This window comes from Selaginella moellendorffii, unplaced genomic scaffold (assembly GCF_000143415.4).
Source record: "Selaginella moellendorffii unplaced genomic scaffold, v1.0 SELMOscaffold_38, whole genome shotgun sequence".
Lineage (NCBI taxonomy): Eukaryota > Viridiplantae > Streptophyta > Lycopodiopsida > Selaginellales > Selaginellaceae > Selaginella > Selaginella moellendorffii.
In genome coordinates this window covers 513,852-525,455 of record NW_003314299.1, presented here as the reverse complement: position 1 = coordinate 525,455, position 11,604 = coordinate 513,852, and the positions used below count along the sequence as shown (strand labels likewise).

The window sequence follows — 11,604 nt, the reverse complement described above, 5'->3', positions numbered from 1 at the left end:
TCCACTTTATGGTGTTATCCTATGGTAAATCACCAAAGGATAAAATGTAAAAACCACATACGCTACACCATTCTTCCTATCATCAAAACCGAGCTCGGCTGGATTGGAGGAGCTAATTGTTACGATTTCGAGTTCCCAGACCTGATGCGCCAGGCTGGGAAAAAGAGGTAGAGCACAGTTATGATGGTGTTCTCTAAGTTTCTGGTGAATGCTTTTAGGATTGGTATCATGCTCCAACCAACCGCGACTTGGGGAGCAAGCGGTCCCCGGGCAAAGGATGCTGATGCTTTCCGTGTCGTGGAGAATGGCTTTAGTTGGTTTCAATGCTCCACGGGAGGCATTTCAGCGGTTGTAGATCCATATCTCCAGACATTCGATTACAGGTGTGACAGTTTTGATCAATCAAAGCTCTCTAATATTCTTCTGTTTCTTTGGCAGGGAAGGTATCTCCGACTCGGTCTTCACCATGGTCCTCCCAGTACTCAGGAAAGCCTGGACGCTTTACCCAGGCTATGGCTTTCTTTTCGCTTGGCTAGTGGCAGCACTTGCTGCAGTACACGTCTCCATGCTCTGCCTCCCTCTTGGAGCAGTGACATACATCCTTGACAAGTCCCCTCCCGCCTTTGTACATCACTGGTGACCAATCCTTCAAGGAGTTTGAGAGGTCGGAGCTACATTGCGTGCTGTTGCCAGAGGAATCAAGAGTGCTTGTCTAAGATTCCTGTAAAGCCCAATCTGTAATACAAAACATGGGTGATATGGACATAGCACCCGAAGGACCGCACGATTTGGAGGAGTCCAAGGCGATGGATCGAGTCGGCTGGAGTGTCGATTGCAGAAGAAAGCAGCCCCACGCTGCCATGACAAGGGCATCGCGTTCCATCTCCATCGCTCTGAAGAGCTTCGTGTGAGCATCATGGCACAAAGGAATATTTGCTTTGTTAGTACCTATCATGGCAGCAAGTATCGTCGTCAGGCATCAAACATTGATCGTTTTCTAGTTTTCCATGAAGAGTTTTGAGAACATTCACATAGAATCAAACACATTCCCTCAGGCGGATCATCAAACACAAGTTTTGCCTGCTGCACTTTCCACACACCTCAATCGCTAGGTATTGCAAGGTATCTGTCTGATTGAAGTTGCTCGCGATCTCTCAGAGCCTCTTTGGTCCAGGAGGTCCACCCTCAGATCCTGGGAATGTTGGGTGTTATATAGACAAATGATTTTTAGTTTTTTTCCCATTTTGTCAATATTTGAAATTATCAAGCATGAAACGCAATTGGTACTTCTAGTCTTAAATTCTTGAGCAATTTGACAACATAATCTAGGCAGCAGTTTTTTTTCCCTTAGATTCTAACAATGCCAAGCCCATACATTTGCCAGGAGAGGATACATAGCTCTGCTGCTCGCAAGTCCAGACACCCATTTTGATATGCAGGTTCCACACTCGAGGCTCTGACATGCAGCTAAAAGGCACAGCCAATTCAAAGAAGTGGGAACAAATGTCATGTTTCCGATGAGTTCTCTTGCATTGTCAATGTAACCAGCTCTTGCCAAGCCATCGATTATGCTGGAGTAATGCTGGTGACATGGCTGAATGCCACAGTCAAAAGCCATCGAAACAAAGCAACTTCTAGCACATTTAACACTGCCAACTTGGCCGTGAGCATTGAGGGCGGAGACAAATCCAACTTGGTTGTAAATGCCGGCCATCTGCATAGTGTGAAACATCTTAAACACAGAAACCGAATCCTCTGCTTGGGTACATGCACTGAGCATTGCATCCCAAGAAACTTCATTCTTCCCTGGCATCTGGGCAAAAGTTTTTCTTGCAAGTGAACTCTGGCCACTAAGGCCATAGGCAGCAAGCATTCTAGTCCAAGAAATTACGTCCTTCTCCACCATTGCATTGAACATGACCCTTGCTTCTACCATATACCCGTTTTGGGCATAAGCATCAAGCATGGTGTTCCAAGAAACTAGCTGTTGGTATGGCATTTTATCGAAAAATCGTCATGTCAAAGTCCATATCTCTTGATCCTGTGTAGACATACAATAGTGGACTCCACAGTACTAAACTTTAACATATCATTTTGTCAAATATACACTTTGTTATTCTTGCATCTAAATTTGCAATCTAGTGTCATTTTATATTTAGTAAGTTTTTGTGATTGTTTTAAAAATTAATTTTTGGGACTAAAGTAAAATCCTAAAGGATGCATTTTTTTTACAAAGGAGGGTTTTGATTACAAGCCTTTTTTCTATTCTATTACCTTAATTTGGTGCTTAACAATCCTTTAGGAATGATCATCTACAATCATATTTAAGTTATCCTCTAGTCACCATAACCTTGGTTTTCCTTCCATATTTGTCAGCCATGAGAATTAAATTAGGCTCCAATACCAATGTTATAATCTGATGTGAAAATACAAAATCTAATATTCTCTTAAGGTTTTTCACCATAAAACTACTTTTGAGTTTTTTAGTTTTTGATGAATTCCAAAAATATAATAAAGATATTGGGTAAGCTAAACATGGATGACTAACTTAAAGCATAATTTAACTCCCTTATTCTGTGTTTGACTAAGGTTTAAACCTAATCTTTATAATTCCAGAAGGGATTAGAGTGTGGCATCGCCTATCTCAAGTTCCTTCTCTTGCAATGGACGCCCGGCAATTTCAGTAATGAATCCCCCTACTCAATCATGTTTGGGCCAGACAAATGTGGAAACACCAACAAGGTGCAATTCATCTACAAGCACAAGGGCCCCAAATCCGACAAGCACATCAAGCATCACCTCAAGTACCGCCAGTGGCTGACAAGCTCTCTCACGTCTACACGGCAGTGATCTACCCGAACAACACGCTCAAGATCCTCGTCGACGGCAAGGAGGAGAAGAGCGTCGACCTCCTCTCGAGCGACTTTGAGCCGGCCGTGATCCGCCCAAGACCATCTCCGATCCCGACGACAAGAAGCCCCAGGACTGGGACGATCGGGCGAAGATCCCCGATCCGGAAGCGACCAAGCCCGAGAATTGGGACGAGGACGCTCCACTGGAGATCGAGGACGCGGAGGCGGTCAAGCCCGATGACTGGCTGTGTAGATAGCCAGCCTGGAGTCTAATCCAAGGTGGCAAGAGATTTATGTGGACGCTGAAATGAGCGGACACAAGACTTGTATATATTTACATGGAGAAAATGAAAAGGTAGTAGGTTAGGGGAAACAGAGTATGTCGTTTAACTAGAAAACTATCATGGTATCGGAGCAAACGATGATCTCATGGGCAAAACAAGACCACGCAACGAGCAGCAAGGCTACGCGACTCTAGATCGCGTGACTGCTCGACTGCAGCAGAAGAAGAGGAAGGGAAAAATCCGTGCTGTAGAAAAGTGGAGCGTGCTGGAAATTGTAGAAGAAATGACCACAACTAATACCGATCCCTCTATTCACGGGCACAGATTTTGAGAATTGGGCGAAAGAAATTTCGTTCCTCTTTCTCCGGGACAACTGTCTCAGAATTGTCCAAGGAACAGAGCCGAAGTCAGCGGCAAGCGATGAAGACGAATGGCAGGTCAGAAACGATAAGGCAGTCTCCACCATGGGGATTGGCCTGGGCAAATTGCACCACCACCACCTGGATATCACGAAGACCGCAGAAGAGAACTGGACAGCCTTGAAGAACGTATTTGGGAACCAAGCGAGCGCAGAGATTTCAAAGGTTGAGTTAAAGTCTAAACTTTTTGGCTTAAAAATGGCAGCGGACGAGACTCCAGCAGCTTTTCTAGGAAGGCTGAAGTCGGTGCTCTCCCAACTGTCAAGTCTAGGTGAAGCAGTCACCGAGAATGATAAGCGAGCAGTTCTTCTCAATGCTTTGGTTCGCCCAGAATTCAAATCATTGAAGACTATGCTCAAGAACTCAACGAAAACCTTCATTGAAATGCAAGCAGCTCTTATCAATGAAGAAGAACCAGCCGAAGACCAGACACCCGCAGATACAACCACAACCACAGCTTTGTTTGTCAACTCAAAGCAAACAAAGAATTCTCGGTTTCTATTTTATTTTTAATGCCAAGCAGGCTATTATGCGAGACGAGAAGACAGATCAAGCAGTGGCTTATGGACAACGCTATTCTGGACTTTATAAACTTGACGCCACCATGGTTGTTCCAGATAAGCAGCCAGATCGAGCGCTCTCAACTCGAGCGAGTAATCTCCAGTTGTGGCATGAGCGTCTAGGCCATGTGCATGAAGACGCCCTCAAAGCAGTGTCCAGAGATCAAGCACATGCACAAGAATTCGAGTTTACAGGCAAGCTTGAATTTTGTGAGGCTTGTGTGCTAGGAAACGACAACGAGCCGGACGAGGTTGACGATCCGGAAGCTAGCAAGCCCGCGAACTGGGACGACGAAGAGGATGGCGAGTGGGAGCCCCCGAAGATCAGCAACCCAAAGTGTGAGGAAGCGTCTGGGTGTGGAGAATGGAAGAGGCCCATGAAGAGGAACCCGGACTACAAGGGGAAGTGGTATCCTCCGAAGTGATCGACAACCCGGCTTACAAGGGGATCTGGGCTCCGAAGCAAATACCGAACCCGGAGTACTTCGAGTTGGACAGGCCGGATCTAGAGCCGATCTCGGCGATAGGGATCGAGATCTGGACGATGCAGGACGGCATTCTTTTTGACAACATCCTGGTGGCGACCGACGAGGCTGTGGCAGCAGAGTACAGGGAGACGAAATGGAAGCCCAAGTACGAGGCTGAGAGGGAGAAGCAAAAAATTGAAGAAGCGACTCCGAGTCCTGACGGCATCCAGGTACTTTTCCTTTGTCTTCTTTTGTCTGTCTTTTGTTTTCTTTCTTGTGTGTGTGTGTGACGACCTTGAATCTTTTCAGGCAAAGATGTTTGAGTACCTGCGCAAGGTTGCCGACATCCCGACTTTGGCGTCACAGAAGGAAAAGATTCTTGTAAGTAAAACACATGAGCATGGACTTTGTCTCGTATTCTTACTTTCTTTTCGTTTGTGACACACAGGATCTTCTGGAGAAGGCCGAGAAGTTCCCAACCATTTCTTTGAGCGCCATAGCTTTGATCCCGCTCATCTTGGTGGTCACGCTGTTTAAGATTCTTTTTGGTGGCAAGAAATCGCCCCCCAACAAGACGAAGGTACAATTAGCAATAGAGTTGCGCTAGTTTTGGATTCTCATGGTTCAGGTGACTGTAGAGAAGTCCAAGAAGGAAGACATCTCCAACCCGGACGATTCCAAGGACAAGGCGGAGGACGACGCGGGTGGCAACGAGATTGAGAAGGAAGGCGAGGGCGCCCGTCAAAGGAGAACCCGACGCGAATCGTAAGAAAACAGGAGGCAAGAGAGAGCTAGAAGAATCAAAGCTTTTACTCGAGAGAAGACAAGAGAAGAGCGCTCAAAACGTTGTATTGTAGATGTTTCCCTTTTTTTTGGATTTTACATGAATCACTATAGTACCTGAAGTACATAGAATTGCTGAATAGATTCTACGAGATTCTACTTACTAGTTCCAAAACAGTGCTAAGATCGTGGCCAGCTCAATCCTTGACTGTAAAAAAAACAAACAAATTGTACGTATTATTTGAGGAAGTTTGAGATTATGCATATTTACAAACATTCATATCTATTTCTCATACAGAGTATTTAGCAGCCTCCGCCGCCGCCGCCTCCTCCGCAGCCACCACCACCACCACCGCCGCCACCGCCACCACAGCCTCCGCCGCCAGTGCCAGCACAAGCTCCGCCACCACTCACGAAGGCGCCCGTTGCTGCAGACGGGCGCCTTCGCCTCTGCTTTCGCCTGTTAGAGGATTGAGAGAAACCGAAACACATCTTGGATTGCGCAAGATAAAGGTATGATCGATGCGAGGAGGCTTGCGCTTATATAGTAGGCAGGAGAACATCTGATTGGCCCCATATGGAGCAAGCAAAGCAACTTCCTTCACGCGCAATTTGACGAGATTTTATGCACGTATTCTTCAAAGATTGGATAGACAAATGCACGTTTGTAGTGTTACGTCTTGCGTTTCTTGAACACTCTGATGAAGTGTCACGACGTGGCACTGATTGCATAAACTTCTCCAGGTCCACGCGCTATCATTGCTTTCTTCGTGGCTTCCTCTGAGTCAAAGTCTCACATTGCCTTCTAGCCTTGTATACAAGCAGAAGATTATGCCCCCTTGCAAGCACTCAATCCAAAATGTGTTTCAGTTTCTTTCCATCTCCAAAAAGGCAAAAGCCAAGAAGGCGCTCCGATTTCGTGGGAGCAATGTTTAGCAGTGGCCACCACCACAATGGAGGCTTTGGTGGTGACCACGGTGGAGGCCACGGTGGAGGAGGCTGTGGTGGTGGCGGAGGCTGTGGCGGTGGGGGCTGTGGCGGAGGAGGTGGCGGTGGCGGAGGTGATTAAAATGACTTCATGTGTACAGGAGAGAGTAAGTCCTTAGATTTTACATATAGTGTGGATTTTTTGTTTGGGAGCTTGTGTAGACGTTCGCTAGTAAAGCATAGGGTGTCTTGGGAGTTGCGTCGGTTACATCCATTACAGATCTCACTACATCGTCTCCCAGTCTAAGACTGTTATAATCCTCGTGGCTCTTGCATGCTCCGAGAAGGCACGTCCACTCGAGAGCACTGGGAACGAACGGCATGCTTAAGATTAGATCTTTGGCGTCGTGAAGGTGGCCGGCTCGGCTCAAGAGATCTACCATGCAACTGTAGTGCTGCCTTGTGGGCTCAATGGCGTGATCCACAACCATGGAAGCGAAGAAGCTCTTTCCCGCTTGAAAGCTGCCTTTGTGGCTGTTTGCGGCCAGGATGGATGCGAAGCACGATGTGTTTGGGGAATCGACGGCCTGCATTTCGTTGAAGAGATGAAAGGCCTTGCTGGCAGTGGTGCTTACTTGTGCATATGAAGCTATCATGGAGCTCCACAAGATTTGGTCTCTGTCAGGGGCTGTATCAAAAAGTTTCCTTGCGTATACAATATGGCCTTCTCGGGAAAATGCAGATATTAAAGCATCCCAGGTCACAACGTTGCGTTCTAGCATGCTATGAAAGAGTAAAGCAGCTTCACGTAGTTTGCTAGTTAGAACAAACGCATTTAACATTGTGTTCCACGAAACCATATCCATTTCGGGCATCTCGTTAAAGAGTCTAAGAGCAAAGTCACAATGCCCTGATTGGGCATACACCGAAAGAACAGAGTTCCAAGAGCACAGGTCTCGCTGCGGCATTTGATCAAAGGTGGCCTTCACAGGCTCCAAGTCTGAGGGTTGTCAGAGCAGCATTATCGTACAGGAAGTAAGATCAAGCTCCGGAATTTGATAGAAAAAGCTCTTGGTTTCCTCCCCGGGGCTGTTCTTGGCAAGAACAGCGAGCATTGTTGTCCACGACGAGAGAGCTCTCTGCGGCATGGAGTCAAATATAAGCTTTGATTGTCTAGCATCACGCAGCATCGCATCACGGTGTTGCACGAAACGAGATCTATCTCAGGCATCTCGCGGAAAATCCTCTGTGTCGAATCGACATCCTCGTTCAGTGCGTACGCGCCAAGCATCGCGGTCCAGGCGACGAGATCGTGCTGCGGCATTGCATCAAACAAAAGCTTTGCTCCGTGCAAATCTCCGCCCTGCGACAAGGCAACCAAGATTGTCGTCCATGACACAAGGTCACGAGCCTCCATAGAATCGAAAACACGTTTCGCTCCCTCTACATGCCCGTTCCGGGCATATGCCGCAAGAATGGAATTCCAAGACACGAGATCATACTCGGGCATTCCGGAGATAATCCTCTGGGAATTTTTTAGATCCCAGCTATGTGCGTGGACAGACAGGATTGCGTTCCATGAGAGAAGGCTGTGTTGCGGCATCTCATCAAATGTTTTTTGGGCATTGAGAACATGCCCAGTTCGGGCATATGCCAAGAGCATGGATGTCCATGCAAAGACATCCTTTTGCGGCATTTTGTCGAAGATCTCTTTTGCATGTTTAAGATGGGAGTTTTGAGCGTAAGCTTGAAACATGAAAGCCCACGAAAAGGAGTCTTTGTGTTTGATGGTATCAAAGATTTGGCGTGCCTCTTGTGGGCATCCATATTTGCCAAACATCTGGATGAGTTTGTTGCTGAGGAAGGAATCATCAGCAAGTGGATGATTCCTTTTAAGATTCAAAGCCTTTATGAAGCAAGAGAGATTTACTTTGCAGGATTGAATAAAATGAATGTTAGAGTTTCTGTTCATAGTCCATAATATTTAATGATAATAATAAAAACTCATTATGAGAAGAATAATTTGTTTGTAAATTAAATAGTAGAATAAACGAGAATATACTAAAAAAGGGTTTAAATACAAAACGAATTTAATTATTAGATGGTAGAATATTTTAAAATATGAAAGTTAGTGGTAAAGGTGGTTATCCCATCACTTAAAAGCCTAATATCCTTAATCAATTGGAAAATGAAATGTTTTATTCATATGCTTTTTTTTTTATATTTCACTATAATATCCTAAAATCTTTAACTGATTGAAAAAATATGTGCATTCTTATTCATAAACTTTTTCCTTTTATATTTGATCATTGTTTTAGTAGTAATTTCCTGAGAATGCCATTCTTTTACTAGATGTTAATTAAACATATAGTGTAATTCCCCTACTCAACCAATTTCTAGGAAGTTATCTAACCCACTATTATTCAAACCCAAAAATATTTAATCCCAAATATCCTATGAATCACACTAGCACATTGCCCTAATCTTTAGGGTTTCCTAGTGTTTCTTGGAAACTACAGAGAGAAAAATTCAATTGGTTCTTTCTTTTTATATTTAAACTTTTATGCAAGTCATTTATTTTTACTACTTACAATCTATAAATAAGTTAAAAATTTTATGCAACTAGTGTGGTTAAATTATTCTAAGACTGTTTGAATATAATATTTTTTTAGATTGCTTCCAAAAACTTTTGCAACTTGATGGGAACAAAACAAAAATTAAAAGATTTATAATCTAAGAATCAAAAAAATTCTTTAAATGATGGTGAGTTATCTTTTTGGCCATATCAAATATTAATGACCTCTAAGTGGCAGCTTAAATGAATATAATTATTTCATGGTCTTAATATTTTATAATTCAAAAAATACAAGTGGGAAAGAAGATGTAAATATAGGCAAAAGGATAAGAGTCTTGTATTATAAAAAAGTGAAATAGTACAATTTTTTTTTCCTCTGAGAGATTTCAATTAACTTTAGACATTTGGTTTATATTTAAGATATAGTATTAAACACTGATTAAAAAATTAAAACGGCTAGATTAAGGTATATCCCCTAAATATTTATAGTATAATCCTTTCACCTTACAAATTATTTAATTTTTGATGAATATAATAAGAATATAAATTACCACCTACATTCAAACAAGCACCAAGAGACATGAGGAAGGTGGCACTGTTAGTCATTCTCTCGGTGGCGTGCACTTTCTTCTCTGGTTTCCAATCTGTTGCAATTTGTTCTTGGCTCCAACCATTTTTCCTCCTGCATTTCTTCCACAAATCAGGGATTTCGCACAATTCTTGCTCATGGAGCTCTGCGGCGCTCACAATTCTCCTGGCGCTCATCCTCCACACCACTGCCGCGAGCCTGGCATTCTTGGCATTCTTCCCGGGAAAGGTGAGCCCGGACAACTCCAAGGCCAGCAGCGTGCCAATTGTGGGAATAATCTGGGCACTGGCGCTGTGGATGTTTCTTCTCCTCCCATTTCTTGCAAGCATCGGCTACAGGAAGCGTTTTGACCGAGCAAGAATCTCCCAGCCGCTGGTATTCGCGTCGATCTGGACCACGGCGTGGTTGTTGTGGAATCGATTCGGCGGCGTCGGCTCCTTCCTCCATCCGGCCGTTTCCCAGGTTACAATCTTGCCGCTGGTGATGAGCGCCGGCGTGTGGGGGATCGATGGGATCGCATTCCTCATGGCGTGGTTCTCGGCGATTCTCCACGACAGGGCCGTTCTCGACGAGAATCTTTCCAAGATGGAAAAATCCGACAAGAAGCGTGCTACGCAGCTGCATGGCGGCCACTCCCTGGCGTTTGGAGCCATTGCTCTCTCGATCTTGTTCTACGGCAGCGCCAGGGTCTCCATTTTCTCGGGGGATTTCTTCCAGAAGGACATCGCCATCACGATGAAGAAAACAGTGCCGGTCTCTTGCGTCCTGGGCAAGCTCCTACGGCGCCTACGTTGGCATCACTTACGAGTACAAGGACGCGAGCGTCGGGAACTATTTCGACCTCGTTCTTCCCGATGGCTCCATTGGATTTAGCTACAGGAAATCCCACTTGGTTCCATTCATGGAGTGGTATGGAACTCCAGGGGATCCCATTCTTCCTGCCATCAAGACCGAGCTCGGGCAGATTGGAGGAGCTATTTGTTACGATTTCGAGTTCCCAGACCTGATGCGCCAGGCCGGGAAAAGGAGGTAGAGCACAGTTATGATGGTGTTCTCTAAGTTTCTGGTGAATGTTTTTAGGATTGATATCATGCTCCAACCAGCCGAGACTTGGGGAGCAAGCGGTCCCCGGGCGAAAGAGGCCGATGCTTTCTGTGTCGTGGAGAATGGCTTTAGTTGGTTTCGATGCTCCACGGGAGGCGTTTCAGCGGTTGTAGATCCATATCTCCAGACATTCAATTACAGGTGTGACAGTTTTGATCAACCAAAGCTTTTTAATATTCTTCTGTTTCTTTGGCAGGGAAGGTATCTCCGACTCGGTCTTCACCATGGCGCTCCCAATACTCGGGAAGGCCTGGACGCTTTACCCAAGCTACGGCTTTCTTTTCGCTTGGCTAGTGGCAGCACTCGCTGCGGTACACGTCTCCATGCTCTGCCTCCCTCTTAGAGCAGTGACGTACATCCTTGACAAGTCCCCGCCTGCCTTTGTGTTCTACATCACTGGTGACCGATCCTTCAAGGAGTTTGAGAGGTCGGAGCTACGTTGCGTGCTATTGCCAGAGGAATCAAACGTGCTTGTCAAGGTTCCTGTGAAGCCCAATCTGTAAACAAGTGTACAAAACATGGGTGACATGACTTAATCGCCCGTTTGGTGAAGCGAGAGAATCACACTTTTTTAGATGCCGAGACTTGAGGCCGGACACCGCAGCACCGCACGATTTGGAGGCAAGGCGTTGGATCAAGTCGGCTGGAGTGTCACGGAGTTGGAAAGGGATTTCAAAGAAGGCGATGCAGTGCCAAGGCGCATCGCCTTCCATCTCCATCGTTCCGAAGAGCTTCGTGCGAGCATCGTGGCCAATGTCTTTGCTTCGTTAGTAGCTATCATTGCAGCAAGTAGGCATCAAACATTCAGATTTTAAGAGTTTTGAGAATGTTCACATAGAATAGCAGGCAAAAAGCGATCCGCCTTGCTATTTGTTCAACAAAATGCCAGAAAGACGTCTCAAAGTAGAGAATTAGGTTTCCAAGGTATCTGTCTGATTGAAGTTCTTCGCGATCCCTGAAAGCCTCTGGTGATTTGGTCCAGGAGGTCCACGCTCAGATCCTTGGAATGTTGGGTGTTGTAGACACATAGAATGTGCAATATAG

General features: G+C 45.4%; 3 protein-coding genes and 1 pseudogene across 3 annotated transcripts; 2 read left to right on the top strand and 2 right to left on the bottom strand.

Annotated features, from left to right (window-relative positions):
- Positions 1–1,354: 1,354 nt before the first annotated feature.
- On the bottom strand, positions 1,355–1,936 carry LOC112349357 (pentatricopeptide repeat-containing protein At1g06140, mitochondrial-like). The gene has a single exon (XM_024683634.1). It carries the CDS (start codon positions 1,934–1,936, stop codon positions 1,355–1,357), a length of 582 nt encoding a protein of 193 aa, XP_024539402.1.
- A 56-nt stretch (positions 1,937–1,992) lies between these two features.
- On the top strand, positions 1,993–5,433 carry LOC112349356 (annotated as a pseudogene).
- Positions 5,434–6,474: 1,041 nt separating this feature from the next.
- On the bottom strand, positions 6,475–7,988 carry LOC112349355 (pentatricopeptide repeat-containing protein At4g02750-like). The gene is made up of 2 exons (XM_024683633.1): positions 7,421–7,988; positions 6,475–7,292 (listed from the first exon to the last, which is right to left on the bottom strand). The coding sequence occupies exons 1-2, from the start codon at positions 7,986–7,988 to the stop codon at positions 6,475–6,477; spliced, it is 1,386 nt and encodes a 461-aa protein (XP_024539401.1).
- A 2,437-nt stretch (positions 7,989–10,425) lies between these two features.
- LOC112349323 lies at positions 10,426–11,375 on the top strand. The gene is made up of 2 exons (XM_024683586.1): positions 10,426–10,701; positions 10,757–11,375. The coding sequence occupies exons 1-2, from the start codon at positions 10,499–10,501 to the stop codon at positions 11,061–11,063; spliced, it is 510 nt and encodes a 169-aa protein (XP_024539354.1). The 5' UTR covers positions 10,426–10,498; the 3' UTR covers positions 11,064–11,375.
- The last annotated feature ends 229 nt before the right edge of the window (positions 11,376–11,604 follow it).

Excerpts from the sequence above, each read along its gene's own strand:
- LOC112349357 (XM_024683634.1), bottom strand. The coding sequence starts at position 1,936 with ATGGTAGAAGCAAGGGTCATGTTCAATGCAATGGTGGAGAAGGACGTA.
- LOC112349355 (XM_024683633.1), bottom strand. The coding sequence starts at position 7,988 with ATGCCGCAAAAGGATGTCTTTGCATGGACATCCATGCTCTTGGCATAT. Across the intron at positions 7,293-7,420 it reads ATGCCGCAGAGAGCTCTCTC|ACTTGGAGCCTGTGAAGGCC; the intron begins GTCGTGGACAAC and ends GACAACCCTCAG.
- LOC112349323 (XM_024683586.1), top strand. The coding sequence starts at position 10,499 with ATGATGGTGTTCTCTAAGTTTCTGGTGAATGTTTTTAGGATTGATATC. Across the intron at positions 10,702-10,756 it reads CTCCAGACATTCAATTACAG|GGAAGGTATCTCCGACTCGG; the intron begins GTGTGACAGTTT and ends TTTCTTTGGCAG.